The 23,669-nt window shown below is 45.7% G+C and overlaps 1 protein-coding gene across 1 annotated transcript in view; it reads right to left on the reverse strand.

Annotated features, from left to right (window-relative positions):
- The window catches only part of prkd1 (protein kinase D1), a gene marked incomplete at both ends in the record, with an annotated part of 226,015 nt that overhangs the window by 125,313 nt on the left and 77,033 nt on the right, over positions 1 to 23,669 (reverse strand). The window contains one exon of the mRNA XM_083634163.1: positions 4,037 to 4,168. Coding sequence (XP_083490289.1) covers positions 4,037 to 4,168 — 132 coding nt within the window. The remainder of the gene's footprint in view (positions 1 to 4,036; positions 4,169 to 23,669) is intronic.

The raw sequence follows: 23,669 nt of genomic DNA on the forward strand, positions 1-23,669 counted from the left end.
CTGTTTTATAATGTAATTTTCTTTTGCAGGGATTTAGACATTTGGTTCCAGCCTAACAAGTTCTCCCTGACACTATTTTGCAAGATCACCATCACCGCATCATGTGCGCTTAGCCCCACTCAAGACGGTTGTGATTGTTTTAAAGGGATGCAAACAAGGCAGAGCATTTTCTTTCTCCATATACTGTAAGACGAATCAGCGTGACATCACGGCAACAAAAAAGCACTTCCGGGTGCCATGCAGCAGTTAACTAGTATGAGTTGTGCCAAACAAATGTTAATATCTCAAAAAAACTATACATGACATCGCTTATATTTTGACTTTGTGAGTGAGAGCATAAGTAGCTCAAGGGTCTGAGTTGAGTTCACACAAGGTTGTGTGAAGCCGTCACAGTTTGTTGTGGATTTTTTAAAATGCAGCCTGCTAGATTGAGACACACTCAAGGCTGGCTCCATAGGGTCCCATTATGAAGGCTGAAAAAACTATCAAACATAAACTGTGATTTCTCAAACAGTACAAAAGATAAATTAAAACTGAATTGAGGTGATTGAGTCCTTAGAGTGGTGACTCATTCAAGCTTAAAGTATTGTAGTGATTCGGGGTTTGACGTGTATTGTGGGGTTTCCGTGTGTAGCTAGGAACTGATATGTGTGGGTGTGTTCCTAGGGGGAAGGGGATATATGTGACCAGCGGCCGGGGCGGAAGTCAGTCTAACCATGAGAGGGGGTTGGAGTGGTTGCATGAAGAGCTAGCAGCGAAGCTAGCGGCTAGGAGCTGTTGTGAAGCCAAGAATAAAAGCCTGTACCAACTTCAAGTCTCCGGTTCCTTGAACGAATACCCGATTCGTTACAGTATGAAGGAGTCAAGTCAAGTCAAGTCAAGTTTATTTATATAGCCCTAATTCACAAGCATGTCTCAGAGGGCTTCACAGAAAGTATGTCTAGCTGATTCTAGCTAACACACAGTAACAAGAATATACAGAATAAAGATAACATTTGAACATTTGAAGAAAGCAGGAGAGTGGAGGAGGGAGGGAGAGGGAGGAGAGGGGGGAGGTGGGGAGAAAATAGGAAATCTGGAGGAGTAGAGAACAGAGGAGGAGAGATGAGGGTGCAGGGGAGGGAGAGCCAGGGTAGGGGTAGGGTCTAGGGTTGGGGGAGGGGAGGGAGTAGGATACGGGCCCGGATTAGGGCGAGGGTGGGGAGAAATGGGAAATGTGGAGGAGGAGAGAACAGAGAAGGAGAGGGTGCAGGGGAGGGAGAGCAGGGGGAATGTGAGAGGGAGGAGAGGGCAGAGAGGAGGAGAGAACAGAGAAGGAGAGGTGGGAGGGCGCAGGGGAAGGAGAGCAGTGGGAATGTGAGAGAGGGGAGAGGACAGAGAGGAGGAGAGAACAGAGAAGGAGAGGTGGAAGGGTACAGGGGAGGTAGAGTAGAGGTAGGGTCTAGGGTGGAGGGAGGGAGTAGGATACGGGCCCGGATTAGGGCGAGGGTGGGGAGAAATGGGAAATGTGGAGGAGGGGAGAACAGAGAAGGAGAGGTGGGAGGGTGCAGGGGAAGGAGAGCAGGGGGAATGTGAGAGAGGGGGGGAGGACAGAGAGTAGAGGTAGGGTCTAGGGTGGAGGGAGGGAGTAGGATACGGGCCCGGATTAGGGCGAGGGTGGGGGGAAAATGGGAAATGTGGAGGAGGAGAGAACAGAGAAGGAGAGGTGGGAGGGTGCAGGGGAAGGAGAGCAGGGGGAATGTGAGAGAGGGGGGAGGACAGAGAGGCAGAGAAGGAGAGGTGGGAGGGTGCAGGGGAAGGAGAGCAGGGGGAATGTGAGAGAAGGGAGAGCAGGAAGTGGCAGGGATTCAGGAAAATAGGGGAGAAGAGGAGAAGGAGCAGAGGGGGGGAGAATGAGGAGAGAGCAGGAGAAGGGAGGGGGGGGCGGTGGGATGTGGGGGAGGAAAGAGCATGGAAAGAGAGGAGAACAAGAAGGGGGAAGAAGGGAAGAAGCGGGGGAAGGGGGAAAGAGAGGGGGGGGGGGAAGATCAGACAACTGACTACTCTAAGCATTAACCAGAGCTAACTGGGACATAGTATCTAGCTAATCTACAGCCTAATCTGGCCTATCCTACCCTGCTCTAGTCTGATTTTAGCCTGAACACTAACAGGTCAGCCTTAGGCTGTAGCTAATCTATCGCCTACCTAGGCTGTTCTAAACCAACCGGCAGCCCTCGACCAGTGATGAAGAGCACCGATGCCCCCCGACCCGGCCCCCGCCCACATAAGGCGTGGGAGGGAAGGCCAGGCCGGGACACAGCGGCACCCCCTCACCCCCAGTGAACGCAAGAAAACCTTTCCACCATATGGATCGCCGCATGGATTGCCCCAGTGACTTGGCTGAGGAGGAACCTTGTGAGGTCGTTGTGCTAGGGGCCAATTGCTGCGGCCCGGGCGGACCCAGCCCCCACGCGACCCGCCCCCCCAGCCCCCAGCCACCAGCATAGTGACTGAGAGCGTGAGAGCAGGCCACGCGGGGGACGGGCCCACCCAGGCCACAGCAGCGGACCCCCATCTGGGGACTCCCCTCCGAGACAGGCCGAGAGATGCCGGGCTAAACCATGCACAGAGTTTCCGATAATCAAACTCTGTGAATGGTTTATTATGGAAATAAAATGTACAGGAGAACAGAAAATTGAAAATGTAAAAAAGAGTCCAACAGAAGGGATATAAAAATGTAATTTTTAAATTATCCTAAGATCAGGGAAGGGAGTTGAAAATCTAAAAAGTAGAGTCCAAAAAGAAATAGAAAATGCAGTCTTTAAGTGTTCGTAGGTTTAGAGAATACTAGTTAATTAGCTAGGTGACAAAAAGGGGTAACAAGATTGGGAGTTCCATGAGGATGATCTGAGGAATCCATGAGTCCGCGTTGGTGACATGGATTAAGAGGAGGGGAGGGGAGGATAGGAGTCGGAGGTGATGATTAAGAGGAGGGGAGGATAGGAGTTGGAGGTGATGATGAGGCGGCGGGGGGGGGGGGGGGGGGCGGCGGGGGCGCCCTCCCCTTCCCTTAGGCAAGCAGGTGACCAGGATGATGAGGATAGGGGTCGGTGATGGTGATGAGCCCGGGGTGTCAGACAGTAGAAGGAGTAGTGGGTAGATGGCCTAGAGTGACGACAGGTGGCTAGGGCGATGACGGCCGGACCTAGGGCTGCAGCGGTGGGGTGTACGTCAGGCCAATGAAGGACACCTGAGGGGGAGAGAGAGAAGAGAGCGGGGGAATCTGCGCAGAGGTGGAACTAACTCTATAGACAACAATAAAATTAGGTCAAATCAAAATTTATTAGGATTATTTAGGATGACTAATATTATACTGCTAATTCAGGTCTAGGTAGTCTAGGTCTAAGTTTATACTGATACTGCTGGCTTGAGATAGCCCGCTCAGCAGTTCAGGACTAAGTTTATTCACCAGCTATTTGATTTTATATCTGAGCTACTGGGTCGGCTGATGCCATATTATTAAATTAGGTCAAGTCTAAGTTTATACTGATACTGCTGGCTTGAGATAGCCCGCTCAGCAGTTCAGGACTAAGTTTATTCATCAGCTATTTGATATTATATCCGAGCTACTGGATCGGCTGATGCCATATTATTAAATTAGGTCAAGTCTAAGTTTATATTGATACTGCTGGCTTGGTGGAGCAGTTAGAGTTCAAAGAGGGCATGGTTTCACATTGAACTGTTTAAAACGAATAGCAGTTGCCCACAGAAGCTGTAGAAATTGTTTGTTTACAAACAAGCTGATTCCTCTTATACCAGAATGTGAGTAGATTGAGCCAGACTCTCTCCAGCGCTGCTACAGCGCTGAACAGAGATAGTCGGGTGTATTAGTCTTGGGTTTGCGCTCTCCGAGTGCCCTTCTAGTTGAAACTGATATTACTAGTAGGTTCTATCCATTTATGTCTCACACTCTACCAAGCCTCCTACACCTTCATATCAATCCCTGTTGTAGCAAATCCCGATCTAAACCTAATACTAACCTACACACAGGGCTCACCTTCACACTTGAGCCCCTGCCTCACCAGCCCCCACAGCATCTCTCCACAGTGGTCACAGAAAGCCGGCGCACGGTAGGAGTGCACGAACAGAGAATGAGGACGGATCTGGAAGTCCTCTACTGTGGCCGAGGCTGCCCCACACACACACGCACACACAAGCACGCACACAGGCACACACACACACGCATGCACACACACACACACACACACAGGAAATAACAGTTAATAAATGAACTGTCTGTCAACCACTCAATCAATCAATCAGTTAATTTTGAGCTTGTCAGTCAACCAGTCAATTAAGGCAAGACATGGCTGGTGAAAAGGGTAGAAAGGCTGTTCTCATGATCTGAGCCAGAAATCTCCACTTCAGTAGCACTTACACCAAATTGTCCAGTTTTATTCCAACTATATTCAGAAGGTTTATACAGGTGTTTATATATCATTCATAGCCTGACTTATAGACCAGAACAGCACATCCGGGTAATTTGCAAAACTTGAAGGCCGCGCCCCTTTTTAGGGGATAACACAAGCCACTCGCGTTGACTTCAATGTAAAATAGCAGTACCCAAAACATCTATAGAAAAATAACAGAATTAATTTCCTTTATAAATGACCCAAAGACACCATGACATGACAATATATTTCAACTCGGCCGGCCATAGAATGCGCAAGATACATCGACACGAGGTACTTGCCTTATATGAACGCTGTATCCAGTTTCCACCAGGTTACATGCATCGTCCACATTGACGGTGTCACGCCTACCCTATCGCAGACCAGTTTTTTGTTTTTTTTATTGTTAGTGAAACTATAACAACGCAGCAACTCTTCGGCATATCTCTATCAAATTAAACCGTTTTAAATAGTTTGTTTGAAGTGGTTTCGGCTTCTTGTACCGTCGTTTACTATGGTGGGTTTCCCCTAAAAAGGGGCGCGGCCTTGGAGCTGGGCGCTTGAAGACGCGACGCAGTTCTGGTCTATATAACATGCTATTCCTAAAAACATGTTGTTGTTGTTGTTGTTGTTGATGTTGTTTTGTATGACTGTTGACAGTATTTCCTGCATGGAGTGATAAAAAGAGATATCCAGAAGTCCGTCTGTAAAAACATTTGGCTGTAATTTGTCAACAAAATGAATCTATAATTTGGAACCTGAATCTCTCCCCGTCACTCACTCAAACACACACTCAGAATCAGAATCAGAATCAGAAAGACTTTAATGATCCCCGGGGGGAAATTGGGACAAGTTACAGTAGCTCGCTCACAGAACACACATAGCATAAAATAAACAGTAGTAAATGCAATATTAAGCAAATAAGGAGAAGAACACAACAGAGCATAGAATAACAGTAGTACATGCGATAGAAGCAAAAAATAAGTAGAGTGTCTAAGTAAGCAAAATACAAAATACGTAGAGTAAGTATACATTCCGTGTCAATTATCATTATTGCACCCTGGACTTATATTAAGTCGGCTTGCCCTATACGTTACACGTGGCTCAGCCAGGCACAGTTAACCTATCGGCTGGCTCAGTCTCAGGGAGACTGAGCGTCTCCGAGGTGCTCTTTTAAGAGAGGCATTAAATAGACCAATGGCCACAGGCAGGAATGATTTCCTGTGCCTCTCCGTATTCGTATTGCATCTAGGTGGAATCAGTCTCTCACTGAACGTACTCCTGTGTTTGACTAGCACGCCGTGGAGTGGGTGCGAGTCATTGTTCATGATGGAGCGTAGCCTGGACAACGTTCTCTTCTCTGACACCGCAGTCAGAGAGCCCAGATCCAGCCCCACAATGTCCCTGGCCTTACGGATCAGTTTGTTGAGTCTGTTGGCATCCGCTGCCTTCAGCCTGCTGCCCCAGCACACAATAGCATACAGGAAGGCACTAGCCACTACCGACTCATAGAACATCCTCAGCATGGTCCGGCAGACGTTGAAGGACCTCAGCCGTCTCAGAAAGTAGAGATGGCTTTGGCCCTTCTTGTAGAGTGCATCAGCGTTTTTAGCCCAGTCTAGTTTATTGTCAATGTACACTCCAAGATACTTGTAATCATCCACTATGTCGACACTGACCCCGTGGATTGAAACAGGGGTCACCGGAGCCTTGACCCTCCTCAGGTCCACCACCAGCTCCTTTGTCTTTGACACGTTGAGCTGCAGGTGGTTCTGCTCACACCATGTGACAAAGTTGACCACCACATCCCGATACTCATCGTCGTCGCCATCTTTGATACATCCCACTATCGCAGAGTCGTCAGAGAACTTCTGAAGGTGGCAAGACTGTCTGGTAGGTGAAGTCCGTGGTGTAGATGGTGAAGAAGAAGGGAGAGAAGACCGTCCCCTGTGGTGCTCCTGTATTGCTGACCACTCTGTCTGACACACAGTTCTGCAGGCGCACATACTGTGGTCTGCCAGACAGGTAGTCCACAATCCAGGCCACCAGGGGGGCATCCACCCGCATGGCCGTCAGCTTCTCACCCAGTAGAGCCGGCCTGATGGTGTTGAAAGCACTGGAGAAGTCGAAGAACATGACTCTCACAGTGCTGGCCGGGTTGTCAAGGTGGGCGTAGGCGCGGTTGGTCAGGTAGATGACAGCGTCCTCCACTCCCAGTCGGGGCTGGTAGGCGAACTGGAGGGGGTCAAGGGATGGTTTGACCATAAGGCCTGAGCTGCTCCAGGACGAGTTTCTCCAGGGTCTTCATGATGTGGGACGTCAAAGCTACCGGCCTGTAGTCGTTGGAGCCACTGGGTCTTGGCTTTTTCGGTACAGGAACGATACAGGACATTTTCCACATCACGGGGACCCTTTGGAGACTCAGACTCTTGTTGAAGATCAGCTGTAGCACATCACACAGCTGGGGGGCACAGGCTTTGAGCACCATGGGGCTGACACCATCCGGGCCAGCTGCTTTCCTAGTGTGTAGCCTCAAAAGCTGACTCCTCACCTGGTCCGCTGTGATGGTCAGCGTGGGTGGGGGGGGGGGGTGGCATCATCAGCTCTGAAGCCCTTTGGGGGGGGAGGGGGGGTGTAGCCTTGTTTCTGGGTGACAGGGAATAGCCTGGGGGATGAGGGGGAGGGGAAGGTGATAAGGCTGGAGGGCCCACAGCCGGAGCCAGAGGGAGGGGGGGGGGGAGCCGTGTGGTGGGGGCTGCTGTTTGTATGCTGCAGTCAGGAGAGTCGGGGGAGGGGGCCCCCGGGCCAGCTGTATCAAATCTATTGAAAAACAGATTCAATTCATTGGCCCGATGAACCCCCCCCTCCACCGCCCCGCCCCCAGCACAATTAAACCCTGTGATAGCTTTCACACCCCTCCATACCTCTCTCATGTTGTTCTCCTGGAGCTTCGCCTCTAGCTTCGACCGGTAGCCCTCCTTTGCCACTCTAGCCGTTTTCACACATGCGCTTTTTACCGCTAAATGACCGGAAAGCGGTCTAATGCCTTCATGTGTGAAAGTTGTTTTCCGGTATAAGCGTTCCCCCGTCATCGCGGACATTTCACCAGTTTCGAGCCAGTCAGAAGAGCGGTATGCCGCGATAAGGGACACAAGTGTGAAACGTGTGTCAAGTCATTTGCCGGTCCTTCTCATGGGCGAGGTGTACACACGTTGCTTAATGTTCCAGCGGGCATAATCTAATCATTCGCGCACATTAAAGCAAACTGGCGAAATGATCTTGTGATAATAAGAGCGGTATGTCAGCTTCATGTGTGGGCGTGCTTCAGTCCTCCTCCTTCAGTCAGCCCGACAGGGACACAGACAGCTCTGAGAGTCTTGCAAGCCGCCCAACGCTTGTTGAGAAAGCAAATGCACGAAGCGAAATGTGGAAGTATTTTGCTTACGTTGCCGACAGCGAAGGCAAGCCCGGACACATCAAACGAAGCCAGTCTGTAAAAAGTGCTTCAACGCGACGCAGGTGAACGGATAAACATCGAACCAGCCAGGCTATTTCTCTCAGACACGGATCCCAACTTCTTCAAATATTTCAGTTCAAAGACTGGTTAGCGAATGTGAATGATACAACATACATGCCCTCTTAAGTCAAACGAGTGTGATTTATTGCGTGACAAGCAAACTTATTTCACCATCGGAGTTTTGCCGACCCCCAAAATAAGGAGGATTCCCCATCCAAGTGCACACGTCACTCCCCACCCGCTCTGCAGTGCCGCCCCGCCCCCCAACATACAGGCAATTTCGCTGCTATATTCACACATGCGAGCGCTCAGGTGTGAAGGGAAATTCCGGGAAATGGCCGATATTGATTTACAGGTAATTTTCCTGTACGCATGTGTGAAAACGGCTTCTGATGCTCGCTTTCAGCTCCCCCTGGATGGCTCTGATCCTGTCTGTATCCCCCGACTTAAATGCACACACACACACACACACACACATGCGCGCACACACACACCACACACACACACACAGCTGTATGGGGGGCGGCTGTAGCTCAGGAGGTAGAGCGGGTCGTCTACTAATTGCTTTGGATAAAAGAGGTTGGTTCGATCCCCGGCTCCTCCAGTCTGCATGTCGAAGTGTCCTTCGGCAAGATACTGAACCCCAAATTGCTCCCGATTGCTGTGCCAGCTCCCTGTTATACAGATGGAAAGACTCAGGTTCCTGAGAGCCAACTCACTTGGAAGATTCTTGATTAACCCGAAGTGGGCGTGGTTTCGGTCGGAAGTGGGCGGAGATTCGACCCATTTTTTGTTGTTGTTCCTCCCCAAATTTACAGAATAGCTTCAGAACTGAGCTTTGGATCAGTGTTTTTGATCACAAGAGTAAACTATTTACAGAGCAGAAATTAATTAATTAAATTCAATCAATGAACACATCACATGCAGTATTTTTTAAGCAAAATGCATCAACTCCCCCCAACCCCCCCCCAACACACAAAGTCAAACCAAACCACAATGTTAATTATGTGGTGTGTGTGTGCAGAACAGCTTAAGAATAATTACCTATTTTTAATAAAGACCATGAGAAAAAAGGTTGAATTTAAACACTTTATTTTGAACAAGCTTATCAAGGCACAGAGGTAGTAATTTTACTGTTATGGAAAATAAAATGGCGGATGGAATCCCTTGGTACGCATGCTGAAGCTACGTCCACTCTATTGTTTAAACCAGCTGAGCATGTTGGCTGATATTTACCTAGCTTTCCATTTCTCCACTCCAACCAAGGATGCCTGTTTTTAAATTCCGTCGCTTGACTCTCACTCCACACGGCTGGCCAGGTCGAGTTCTTATCTAAAAGAAACAAGGAGATATACACTACATCAAAACATTGCATTATGTTGTTTACTGCGGGGGCACACACACACACACACACACACAGCAGCAGTACACCCCCCCCCCCCGATGTATCAACCTAGCTAGTTATTGTGCTTGTTCTAGATATAATTCAATGTACCAAACAATCCCCTGCTGCTGTTAGAGTAACGTTCATATTATAACGTACATGCGACTTACCAGGTATGACGATATCATCAGGTAACGTTGCGATAGCAGCTGCCTCATCAGAGTCCTCAGGATTCCTTTCTGTAATGTTATTGCCATCTACAGCTAAAGCTGCAGCTGCAGTAGCAGGGCAAGCAGGCCTACGAAAACACTGAAAGAGTGTCGTTTGAGTAGTTTGCTTTCGCTTCATTGTGTATCTATCGAATACGGCATCTCCTCACCTGGGCAACTGTTTTGTTTGGTAGGTAAGCAACGTCACGGCTACGTCACGCTCGACGGAAGCCCCTAGGGTCCAAAAGTCTGCGCTTTGTGAAATGTGAAAACGATACGTATCATAGCGCATTTCGCAGTGCGCATACGCAAATCTGAGTAATTTTGCAGTGTGTATACGGCGTATACCTGTGTATCACGTAGACAACACCACTGATCTCACCATCCAAACAATTGCGCTCCTGAAAAAGACTTGCTCTCAGCGACACGCCCCCTGTATAATGTAACCGAGCGAGGCAGGCAGCAGGTTGATCCAGCAGAGGGCGCTCCGCTCTAACAGCTTGACCTATGACCACCTGACATGTCTTGACACAAGTTGTTTGATGAGAGACACAAGACAAAATGGAGGCGGCCGATGCAGACAACAACAAAGACAGGAGCGGACCATCACAACACTAGCCTCAACGCGACTCATCAGTTAACGTTATAAAACGTTAGGCTGTACGGCTAACCTGCTCTGTAGCAGGTTAAGTTCAGAGGATAAGATCAAAACCCATGAAAGACCCACCTGCTTACCAATCAGCTCTCTGGAAACAGTGAGTCACCATTCATATGGTCCCCATATGAAAAATACATTGCATTCAAATGAAAAAGAAAAAGAAAAAAGAAAAAAAAAAGGCTCCTGTTGAATTAATCAAGGACTAAAGCCTTGCACTTGTTGCAGGCTACATTTAAATTAAATTAAGCCCTATCACTTTGGAATATGTTTTTTATATATTCATTTTTGTGCTCTCAAGTAGCCTAGATACGTTGTTTGACCCCGCCGATCGATTGCAGCTGAATAGTGAGTGGAGAAATATCACTAAACCGGCATAAAAAGGTTACATAAACGTCTCCAAAGCGCACGGTGCCGTGTGCGCAACAGAGCTGAGACTGACGTTGGGTTGGAATTGAAATTGTCACACATGCTAGAATAGCCTACTACTGTACATCTAAGCAATTTAATATGGGATCACCTGCACACAGGCGATCCCATATTAAGATGATTCATATCTAGGCTACTCCTGCATTTTGCAGCTGCAACTGTGTTGCTTTTGGCCTGTATGATGTGATTGAACTTCATATTTCCAGCATCATTATATGAAATATGGAGATATGCGACTCTGCTGACAATAGCCTATATATGTGACCACAAAATAGGCTATTTTTTATAAATGAAATCTATGCCCGCACGTACCGTGTCGATTCAGTTCAGAAGCATCTATTTTTTATTGATTAACCTATAGGAATTATCCAATCAGTGCGACTAAACACATCATGAGATCATTATTATTCATTGAGCCTAAATGGTCTATACATACGGGGGGGGGGGGGGCGAAGTTAACCAATTAACTTTGAATATAATCGAACAAATTGCGGGTCAATTAAAGTTCGTTCGAATTTTATTTTTGGGAAAGTGACAGCTCTATCCTGTCCTGTACTGTGGCAACTAAATAAATTCCATAAAATGCTTACATGAATGTTAAAAAAAATCACAGTGCCGAACTCCTCGACATTTGGCAGTGCAGCAGCTGCAGCCTGGGAAAGACAGGGATTTTATGACCAGGGGCCTGTACCACAAAGCAAGATTACTGGCTTAGCGAGGTAACTTCAGGTTTAACCCTAGTTTTGCCGTACCACGATGGTAGTTAACTTCTTATCGAGATAGATCACCATAGCAACTTATGCTCTACGGCTAACCTGCTTTGTAGCAGGTTAAGTTCAGAGGATAAGATCAAAACCCATGAAAGACCCACCTGCTTACCAATCAGCTCTCTGGAAACAGCGAGTCACCATTCATATGGTCCCCATATGAAAAATACATTGCATTCAAATGAAAAAGAAAAAGAAAAAAGAAAAAAAAAGGCTCCTGTTGAATTAATCAAGGACTAAAGCCTTGCACTTGTTGCAGGCTACATTTAAATTAAATTAAGCCCTATCACTTTGGAATATGTTTTTTATATATTCATTTTTGTGCTCTCAAGTAGCCTAGATACGTTGTTTGACCCCGCCGATCGATTGCAGCTGAATAGTGAGTGGAGAAATATCACTAAACCGGCATAAAAAGGTTACATAAACGTCTCCAAAGCGCACGGTGCAGTGTGCGCAACAGAGCTGAGACTGACGTTGGGTTGGAATTGAAATTGTCACACATGCTAGAATAGCCTAACCTGACGCTGCCAGATTGATGAGTTTGCTTCACATTCTGTTTCACAAACAACATCCATCTGGATTTGGTCAAGCTACCCTGCTGAAGAGGGCGGTCACTTTTTTCAACCCTGCTGAAAAAACCAGCATAGACCAGCATGAATTTCTTGCTGGTCTATGCTGGTTTATGCTGGTTAGTGCTGGTCTGATGCTGGTCTATGCTGGTTAGTGCTGGTCTGATGCTGGTGGACCAGCATTACCTTGCTGGTCCACCAGCTAACGCTTGCTGGTGAAGCTGGTAAACTACCATGGCCTTGCTGGTGAAGTTGCTGGACCAGCATGGTGAAGCTGGTGGACCAGCATGGTGAAGCTGGTGGACCAGCATGGTGAAGCTGGTAAAGCTGGTGGACCAGCATGGTCATGCTGATGAAGCTGGTGGACCAGCATGGTGAAGCTGGTGGACCTGCATGGTGAAGCTGGTGGACCAGCATGGTCATGCTGATGAAGCTGGTGGACCAGCATGGTCATGCTGATGAAGCTGGTGGACCAGCATGGTGAAGCTGGTGAAGTTGCTGGACCAGCATGGTGAAGCTGGTGGACCAACATGGTTGTGCTGGGGATTGCTTGACCAGCATGGTCATGCTGGTGGAGGAGATTGTGAAGTGCTCCACAATGGAAATTACCTCCTCTGTACCCTGCTGGTCCATGGCATGGATTTAATTTTAACTTTCGTGTCCAGGCCAAGCCCAGGTCCCTTTTTGGGGTGTTTTACAAAAGTTAATTGTGTTAGTGTGTGTTAGAGAAGCAAATGAAAATGTAATTAATGTAATGAGAATATAATTAGGCCTATCAAAATCTTGGGGACAATTTTTGCCCCTTGATCATGTTTTTTGGTGCATTCTGAGATTTATTAGAGCATATTTGGCCTTGCCCCTGGCTAATTTCCTACACTGGATCATACCATGAAAACGTACAGTAAGGGGTAGACATCACCTTTTCTGTCATCATGTTTGGTTCAGGAGATTTGATGCAAAAATAATTAGGTTATAGTGGAAAGTAAAATGGCAAAGTCGCCATGGCAACCATGAGGAAAACATCTAAAAGCAAAAGTTTTATTGGATGGGGGACCCTGGCACAAAATTGGGGGTCTGTGGTATAGTTTAGGGGACCTTGATGTGAAAAAGTTTGGGAAACAATCTGGCCCATCACCCATCCCCTATGGGTTATAGGGTGGGTTATATTAGCCTGGGTAAACCCAGCCTCCACGTGACCTGCTCTCAGACCTGCTCTCAGTCACTACGAGAGCAGAGCAGGTCTGAGAGCAGGTCACGTGGAGGCTGAGTTTACCCAGGCTAGGGTTATATGCCTTCTTTTTTATATTGTGTATCGTCTTCTGGCCTCCATTGACAGCTTGCCAGATAAAATAAATGGTACAGGGCCAAGTTATAACATAAGCAACAAATAACGCAACACACAAGAAAAAGGTTTTAACCATGCCCAACAAAACACCTTACAGGGTAACAGGCTAATATAACACAATACAAGAGGCTAATGCAATTCTATATCAAGCATAGTCCTTTAAAATAACATTACACATGAATGTATTATTATTATTATTATTATTATTATTATTATTATTATTATTATTATTACCTTTATTGTTATTGTTATTGTTATTATTATTATTATTGTTGTTGTTGTCATTATTATTACTATTATTACTTTCAAGCTATGTTATGTTTTCTACTGTAACAGAGGCTTTAATTAAACTCTAGGTGGCCCTGGGTCAGACTCATTTCTGAGGCCAGTTTTCCCATATAGAGGGTATGCACGTGATGTCACAGGCAGAAGTCACTGCATGGTCACGCCCACTGAGTGACAGCAAGACTGATTTTGAATGCAGTAATCAGCCTAGATTAATGACACCTGCTGCTCCAAACAACAGAGAACCTGCTGAATGTTTTGCCCATAGGTTTTAGGTTTTGCCAGTCCCGATTGAGGGGGCATGTTCCAGTGGGAAAGTGACGTCCGTGTTGCATACCCTCCATTCAATTGGAACTATTTTATGGAACTGAGTATCACTACGCCTCTGATATGCTGCGCGAGACCATCTCCAAACTTTCGCGCGGCTGGACCTGTCTGCACCATTTGTCAATTTTCAGTACAGCACTCACTGCTCCGGTCTTCAAATAAACTCCAGAAACAACGAACCGGCGGCTTGAAGCAGATTATTTGTGGAGGTGAGTGAAGTAGGCTTAACTTGTGTGTTATTTACTACGACAGAAAGAGGTTATTTTGGTTTAGTATTTAGTTTAGTATTTTGGTTCAGCTGTCAATCAAATCTTCATTACAGGATAATTTTCTCTTCCAAATGAAGGCGAAAATGGCGCCTAGTGCCTGTCATCTGGCAGAGTTTCTAGCCCATAAACTAACTACTAACTTGAGCAATTATGCAAACTAAATCAAACGGTAATGTCTAAGAATGCAAAGAAATGTAACTGGCTCGTTAAAACACGCATTCCAGGAATATTATTTACATTTATAACGATAATGGCGCGCGCCTCCGAGCCTGACAGCCTCCCTGGCTGTCAGGGGTCGTCTCTCGGAGATTCCAGGCGGGCGGGCAGCACCTATGAATCGGATTGTCCGCTCGCCCCGCACGAAGCAGCTGGCTCCCTGGTACTCTGCGGATCCCACTCGTGTAGCATGACAACAGGCTGAATCCCACTGGATTTGCGGGTGGAACACGCCAGGATTGGCCAATCCCAAAGCCAGTCCTCAGAATTGTCAAATCAAATCATCGACACGTATATGGTCCGCCTCTCAATTCGTTTTCAGTGTCTGACGCTCGCGCTGGTGCATTCCGTTCCGGTTCACTTCGACTTTAATGGTGGAGCTGATTTAATTACTGTATAAATATGAAAACAGGGGGAAAGCTCTACCTTACCTGGTATTTGTGATGTGTAAAGTAAAGCTAGAGAAACTGACCCAGACCTTTTTCGTTGGGTTTCACTTTTCAATTGTGCAAATATTACAGTCACTAAACTGTTTCCCTGTAATGCTCTGTAGATCTTGGATGTAACCATGCTGTGCTGCTCGCACTCACACACACATTAAGGGGTTAAGGGCCTTGCTCAAGGGCACCTCAGTGGTGGTAATGAGGGAGGGGCAAGTGCTGCTTTTCACACATGCTTTTCTAATTGACACTGTCTCTTTGTCTATATACTGTGTGTGTGCAGGTTTTCGATGAGATATCATACATTGAGGGAGAAACAGCCAGTGGGGGACACACATTAATCTGTTAAGTACCGGTAAGTTGAGAACTTTTCTTTTCTCCAAAAACCTATTCCTGTGGTCCTCTAGGCCTACTTGCTTTTTATCCTTTCTGGAAAGGATTTTATTTTATTTTATTTTATTTTTATTTTTTGTGTGTGCTTTGAGCACCACAACATGGCCGGTGTCTCCAAAACTCAGCAACTCACACCAAAACGATCTAGATGGACATATCCTGTGGGTGGCTGTAGTTTTAATTAAAGGTGACTGGCTTGTTAAATAAATGATTTGTGCACATAGCTGATGCCATGATCCCATGGAACCTAATGCATGTGTCACTGCATTTGGACTCTTATTTACCAAATTGTAATGTGTCTGGAATGGATGAGCTGTTTTACCAGGTTCCAAGGTGGATCAGAAAGGTGCGATTTAACGCCCCCACTTACAGTATCTGACTTATCAACTTCAAGATGCATTTTAAAATGTGTTGGGAACTTGGGACCAATCGGGCTGTGAGCCAGAAAGGTCTTTGTACAGCTAGACCCTGGGCAGACAGTACAGTGAAATCATTTTTAAAGTAGCTCATGCGTCACTTTTGTGTAGCACTTTTTCAAATGGCAGTTGAAATATTGACCAAAGAACAGTGTTACTCTGCCACTAATTTATCTCTGTTTGCTTTTCAGTTTGATACAAAGAATGGCTCCAGAACCAAAACCTGGGTGAAGCAGATGTGGAAGCTCGAGTGGGGAAGCCTGGATGCTACATCACAGAGAAAATAATGGACATAAACAAACAAGCAAAGAATAGCACTTGAAGGGACACTCCACCGAAAAACAATGCTGATTTATTTTGCACATAATCTCACACATATCCAAAAACTGTAAACCGTTTTGCAGGCATTCATTTAGTTTGACAGTTATTGAGAGTTGATTTAAGTTGTGATTTGTGAATGACATCACTGGTCCACTCTCAATAACTGAAATGAATTAATTACGGTAAATGAATGCCTGCAAAACATTGTTTTTTTTCCATAAAGTTTTTAGGATTGTGAGATTTTGTGCAAAATAAATCTGCATTGTTTTTCAGTGGAATTCTCTACTTCTGATTTGACTTAAGGCCTTTGCTCCTCAAGGGAGCATAGGCTATTGACAAAATGTCGGTGGTTGGCGGTTCTTCCCTGTTCTCCCCAATTGAGCCTGCTCCCAGACATTTCTGCCTGCACACCTCTTCTCCGGCTGTTCCTGGGGTGACCTCTTTTCTTGTCGGGTGATGTTGCCTGTTTGTTGTGTTATTGTTAATTAGTCAGTAGTTTTATTATTTAATTGAGTTTAATTGTAATGAGTCTTTAATTGCCTTCAGCACATTAATTGAGTTGAGTCACACTTTTACTTTTAATACTTTTGACATAAAGACAGGTACAGGCTGACTGTTCAGGTGCACTGCTGTATGTGCGGTTCTCTCTCCCACTCCCTCTCTGTGTTGCTTTTATTTAATAAATAATTATATTGTTATGTAAACCTGAAATAGTCTTCATTTAACTAGTTCAAGAAAGATTACTTTTGTTATGTTTATCTGGTCTGACTACTCTCAGCATGGGGTGCTGGTTAACAAGCATTCAACCATAGACCAGCATGTTGTGTTTTGACACCAGAATAGCTGGTGTATGCTGGTCACACCAGCACACCAGCATAGGTGTACTGGTGTATGCTTCCCATGCTGGTCACAAGACCAGCATATGTGACCAGCATCCCATGCTGGTCACACCACCAGCATACCAGCATCATCGCATGCTGGTCACATCACCAGCATCCCATGCTGGTGGTGTGACCAGCATGGGATGCTGGTCACACCACCAGCATACCAGCATCATTGCATGCTGGTCACACCACCAGCATCCCATGCTGGTCACACCACCAGCATCCTAGCATCCCATGCTGGTACACCAGCATAACTTGTTGTGTTTTCAAAACACAACAAATTTACCAGCATCCCAGCATGCGATGCTGGGATGCTGGTACACCAGCATAAAAAGCTATGCTGGTGCATGCTGGTTTTTTCAGCAGGGAAGCTACTTGGCAGGTGATTGGATGGACCGTCTGTCTGTCACCGTCTGGGCGTGCCAACGCCAACCAATCAGATCGACTTGCCTTCATGACGTAGCCTCGCCTGGTAAACACGAACGGCTAGGACTACAATTGCTAATTAGTTAGCATGGAGGTCGCAGATTTTTTGCTGTTTTTGTAAGGTGAATATTGGGTGCAACCATTGACTATTCAATTTGCCAAAAGAAAGAAGAATTACTGCAGATGTCTGACTGAGGATGAAGTGCAGGTAGGCCATTTTGCACGTTAAATGTAACTGATTGGATTAACTGATGTTAGCTAACGTTAGCAACATTTGGAGGTTGGGGTGCTACGTCTGATGATTATTGATTTGATGTTAACGTTAACAGCGATTCATGACTAACACATATCGTTGTTCGTTTCTTCAGGGAACTGATGACACGATATGACACCGAGTGGCACGCACCCTGGACTGGCCTGGACGGCTAACGTCATGGAGACGCAACGCTCTCTAGCCTTTATGATCATGGCAATCAGAATCAGAATCAGAAAGACTTTAATGATCCCCGGGGGTAAATTGGGACAAGTTACAGTAGCTCGCTCAATAACAACCAAAACAATCAATAACAACCAAATACTTTGATACAATATAATGATTTAACGCTACTATTTAGCATTAAGGACTGGTGAATTTTAGCATATCTGTCAGTGGAATGGTAGATGTTTACGCATGACTGGAGAATGTTATTTGCTACTTTTGTGATAATAAACTAAACGGAGAAAAGACGGCCGTGTGGTGTTGTTGTTACATAATCTGCTGGTCTTGAGGCACGATTGGGTAAAATGATAAGATGATGTAAATTCATAAAGATGTTTATGTCAGAGATGAATCTGCGAAAGGGAGCTGCCTGGAGCCCAGAGGACGTCAACGGAGAAGAGGAAAAGCACCCTTTAGGTTATGTAACAGGTTAATATGGTCCCGCTTATGAATTTCACCAAAACACCCCATTTCCTTTGTAAATCTCCTACTTGTGTGCTCTAGAGTGTAGTGGTTCCAAACGCACCCATCGCAGCACGTCATTACGTGCGCATGCGCGCAGCTCCCATCACAGTCTCCTAGAATGTCAGCGAGGTGAGTTGTGCTGTGTAAATCTCCGCCTGATAAACGCTTTTAAAAGTCGTAATTCGTGTTCTGAATGTGATCCACTGGTTGCTACTTGTTCTGTAAAATATTCCACTCATCCTGTGTAAATTCTGTGCGGATCCGAGATCGCTAACCCACGTTTTTATGTGGTTGCCTGGGAGAATTAGCAGGCTAATGTAGAGAGCGAAGACCGCCAATTTACTAGCATAAACTTCCGTGTTTCACGTCTGACTACTTCTGTTCTTCTTATCAGGGGAGTGAGACCGCGCATATGTACACAAACCCTAATGCTGTGCATTGGCTCTGCTCTGTGTCACACAGGTATGGAGATGTTTTGAGTTTATTTCTTTGAAAACGTTTTTGTATCATTTGCTGTGCAATGAAAGGCTGTAGGCCTGATAGCCTTGTAGCTACTCCACACCAGTTAGCTATATAAGTTGAGCCTAGCTGGTGTGGCTGCTAGAGTAACACAACAGAGTTGCCTGTTAATATAATCTGTGAATCTAAATTAGTTGAATGTTAATAATATTGTGGTTATAATGTGTTTTATTTTTATAGTTGTTAAATAATTGAAACATGGGTCATTTAGTAATTTTGTTTAGTAATTTTCTATGCAATGGAATTTTATTTTATTAGATTTAGTAATTAGGATATAGCCTATAATTATTGTGTATTTTATAAATGGAGGACAGTCTCCTAGAATGTCAGCGAGGGGAGTGAGACCGCGCATATGTACACAAACCCTAATGCTGTGCATTGGCTCTGCTCTGTGTCACACAGTAAACAACAACTTGAGACCCAGTACTGCCTCTTGCCTCCTGAGTGTCACCACACACACAACCCAGAACACAACGCAGTCGTAACGCACGGGTTACAGTTACACCATGCAGCATTTGGATATAATCTAGTATTGGCTCCCATGCCGTTAGTTTGTTTACCCCCTATCTAAAGAAAGTACAAGTGCAAAATCTTAAGCTATGTTCTATCGATAAACCAATTTCTCGAGTAACATCCTGTTATCCTGAGATCTGTATAACATAATATGTCACTCGGACACCAACGTGAGTTAACGTGGTTTATTAAACAGCAGCAAACATTCCAATCATAGCAGAATACACTTCAGCTAGCAGTAGGGACAATACATCACACTGATCTTTGCAGTTCTGTGTTGATTAGCTAATATTTCAGTGGCATTTTGATTAACGTTATGATTTATTTCTATTTGGAACAAAAATGATGGTTTAACAGATTGCATGTTTACTGGGCTGTGGTGAGAAGGGCTTTGTGTTTGTGTGACTTGCGTGAATGGCTAACTGCTAGCCATTCACTAGCCTACAGCTAGCTGATGGCTGCTATGTTCTCCCAGCCTAGCAACCGTCTGAAGGCTATCTCCCCAAATTCTACAACAATGTCTTGTTTACTAACGTTCATAGTTGATAACGTTACAGCAATACAGTTACGGTTTCGTACTCACTGTAAGATCAAGTGTTTAACGTTTATGTTAGCTTATTGTTTTGAATAGAATGTTTGACTAGCTCACTGGAGCTAGCCTCGGTAGCCGCCGCCATGTTGAATAGTGAAAGAACTACAAACGTCCAGCGCCTCTCGGTGGCGTCACATCCGGTCTCGCAAAGCCCGCCCTTAGCTCACGCTGATTGGTGCGCCTGGGTGGCGGCCGGTTTGAATGCCTCTCTGAGGCCAGGGCCAGACTGAGGTGGATTGTGAATTTGTGGAACAATGCCGCCCCCGTCTGGTGGAGTCAGGCTAAGAATAGCCTACTACATCTAAGCAATTTAATATGGGATCACCTGCACACAGGCGATCCCATATTAAGATGATTCATATCTAGGCTACTCCTGCATTTTGCAGCTGCAACTGTGTTGCTTTTGGCCTGTATGATGTGATGGAACATATTTCCAGCATCATTATATGAAATATGGAGATATGCGACTCTGCTGACAATAGCCTATATATGTGACCACAAAATAGGCTATTTTTTATAAATGAAATCTATGCCCGCACGTACCGTGTCGATTCAGTTCAGAAGCATCTATTTTTTATTGATTAACCTATAGGAATTATCCAATCAGTGCGACTAAACACATCATGAGATCATTATTATTCATTGAGCCTAAATGGTCTATACATACGGATTGGACTGAGATAGATTACACATTGCTTCCCCAAAAGACATGCCGGTTTTATTGAGTTTATTGAGAGAGTGAATTGAGCTGCTGTAGATAGCCTACGTGGAGGCAGAAACCGCTCTTCAAAGAAATTACTGGTGTGGATAAAAGTGATGACTTTAGACAGTCATTCGGGAACAGACTAATAATATCCAACGCGGATTTTTATTTGCGGTTTCAATGAATGAGGAAATAGGCGTGTCTGACGCTGTAGAAGTTGGAGCAGTCCATATTGCATTGTGATTGGCAGTTGTTAAAAACCATGCCTCTTTTGCGGGCACGAGGTCCAGTGTGATTTCCATGTGCACGAGCTCTCGGCTTGATTAGAAAAACCTGGTTCCAGTTAACGAGTGGCAATCGACGTTCGTGGTACAAGTTAAGATCTGGTTTAGACCAACCAGATCAAGGGACAGATCCTGGATCTTCTTATACAACATTCGTGGTATACGGCTCAGAAGTGGTGTATTTATTTAACTCCGACTGGCTTCACTGCTGCCTGTCCGCTCACTCGAGGACCCGCAGTGCCGCTGAGAGGTAGCCTAGTTGTGAGAATGTTTGTTTCTATCGATGAAGTACTGTAGGTCCATTATGAGCGAAGTTTGCTAGCCGCGCTGTGTTTCTCTGTCTGCCATTCAAGCCCCCGCCCCTGCAAAATACACTCTGATATGATATGTGTGCGTGCGCTGTGTGTCGCGTTGCGAGTGACATTCAAATTCGATTTGGCCGATCAGCACGCCCGCACGAAAGCACATTGGAATCGCATTTGAAAATACCTCCATATGGTTTGGGACAAGTGACACAAATCAGATTTTGTGCTGTTCAGACTCATAAAACCAATCCATTATAGGTCATTTAAAGTTCACAAATCGGTTTTGGCCTGCCAGTCTGAACCATTGAGATATAATATGAATGGAGAGAGCGTTCCTATCTCTTCCCTGTATGTTTCATTGAAGCCAAAATCCGGCCAGATCAGTGAACCAGAGTTTGCGCAGTAGCGCCCTTGATTGAGAACCTCTGAGAGCTCCACGCCCCTCTGAACTTTCTTATGTAGAGCTGCTGTTTCTAGAATGCGCACAGTGCGTTGTGTATTTATATACAGTCTAGCTCTGTAAATATAACACTTTAAGTTGTAATATTTTTTGTCTCGCCAAAAGTAACCAGGAAGAGTCCCACTATGAGATCAGTTTATCAAAATGACGCCTGTACGAAAATCTGATTTTGGTTGTCGGAGATTTCAGACCTCCGGGCTGCTGACTGCTGCTGCTGACTGCTGAGTGCTCTCAGCGCTCTCAGCCCGGGCCGCAAGTGGAGGCAGGCCTCACTCACCTTCAGCCTCACTGGGGGGATTGCTGTGTTGACTAAGCTAGCCTAATGTTTCCGTGGCATTTTGATTAACTTTATGATTACATTTCTTTTGGCGCAAATGTTGGTTTAACATATCTAACCGTGAGGCTACGTTGTTGTACCGCCCCGGTACAGTGTGTGGGCAGCCCAACCTAACGTTAGCCCAGTGAGTGCGTGAGCCAGGCTGCCTGGTCTATTGCCTGGTATATCGTTACTAAGAGAGGAGCTTGTGAAGAATGAACATCCCCACAGTCAAAGCATTTCCTCCAGATATGCATATAAAAAAGTTTGTTGCTTTAATAGCCTACAAAAAATAAAACGTCTGTTTGTATGTCATGCTAACCCGTTAGCGATGAGCTAATGGTGGTTGTGTACTACTAGGCCTCATCTCATCTTCTACCCGGGACGGGAGTTAACGTTATAAAACACATTTCCTGTCAGTTGGACAACCTGGTCAGTTCTGAAAATATGTGTCTATTATTGTGTTATTCCAGCTATCGTTATCGGTTGTTAAGTTATAGTAATATGAAAAACAGCCGACTAGCGCAAGCAGCTAATGCTAGCCTGCATGTTAAAACCATTGTGTAGCCTACTTATAACGTAGCTGGAGTAACTCATAAAACACATATTTTCTGAACTTACTTCAGTCCCCAACCAACGTTAATTCCTCGCGCACAAAACATTTGTTTTCATTCCTCAAAACAATGTTCTTTTTATTGGGGTCCATTGATGTCTTGTAGCCAGCACAGCCAACATGAGCCACCCGACTTCCAGGGAGCGTTAGATAACATGAAGGTGTGTTGTCTATGACGATAGATCTATAATGTGCAGAGCCTGTACAGCCAATGACGGCTTGAGACTGGCTGCCACAGCTGTCAATCATCCATTTTTATCCCTTTTTATATGTCAAATAACTACTTAAAAACAAACTGATCAGAAAAATGACCACTTGCACAGGCATTAGCATGATAATGACTATCTACAAACCACCTTTGGAAAAGAATTATCTGACGTATACTGTGATTATTTCGGTTGTGATTTTCCCATCCACTAACATGGGGAGGCGGGCCTTGTGACCTAATACTGGATTCAGCCGTCAGGGCGGCGATCTAACATGCAGCGGCTTCACTAAACGGATGCTGAAATGGCGTCCATCTTTATATAGGTCGATGGTCTGAACGGGGCCTCTCTCTCTCCCTCTCTCACACACACACTGCACACACACACACGCACGCACGCACGCACGCACACACACACACACACACACACACACACACACACACACACACACACACACACACACACACACAGTGGTCCTCCGGTAGAATACAGTTCTGATTAGACATTCTGCTGTTGGAAAATTATTCAAATTATTGTTTATGGCTTTTGTTTGGAGGGCCAACACACAACCAGCTCCCTGCTGTTAATATGCTTCACAAAATCTGTGTGCGTGTGCGCGCGCGTCATTGTGTGTGTGTGTGTGTGTGTGTGTGGGGAAGGCCTTCCTAGGTAGTCCTTGTGTGAGTATAGGCTGTGTTTATGTGTGTGTTGTGCGGTGGAGTTAGCGTTAGCTTTAAGGAGCGCTCGCTCACCGCAAAACAAACAGCAGCAGAACAGCTGGGTCCGACTCTCTACTTCACAACCACATTCATATCCAACGCCGTTAGCAGATAGAGACATCCAACCCCACTGGTTAGCGGATAGACATCCAACCCCGGTCGGCGGCATCGAACGTATGCACCTCCACCCCGACCGCAACGCCCTTACTAACCA

The sequence above is a fragment of the Poromitra crassiceps genome, assembly GCF_964638095.1.
Source record: "Poromitra crassiceps genome assembly, chromosome: 3".
NCBI classification, from domain to species: Eukaryota; Metazoa; Chordata; class Actinopteri; order Beryciformes; family Melamphaidae; genus Poromitra; species Poromitra crassiceps.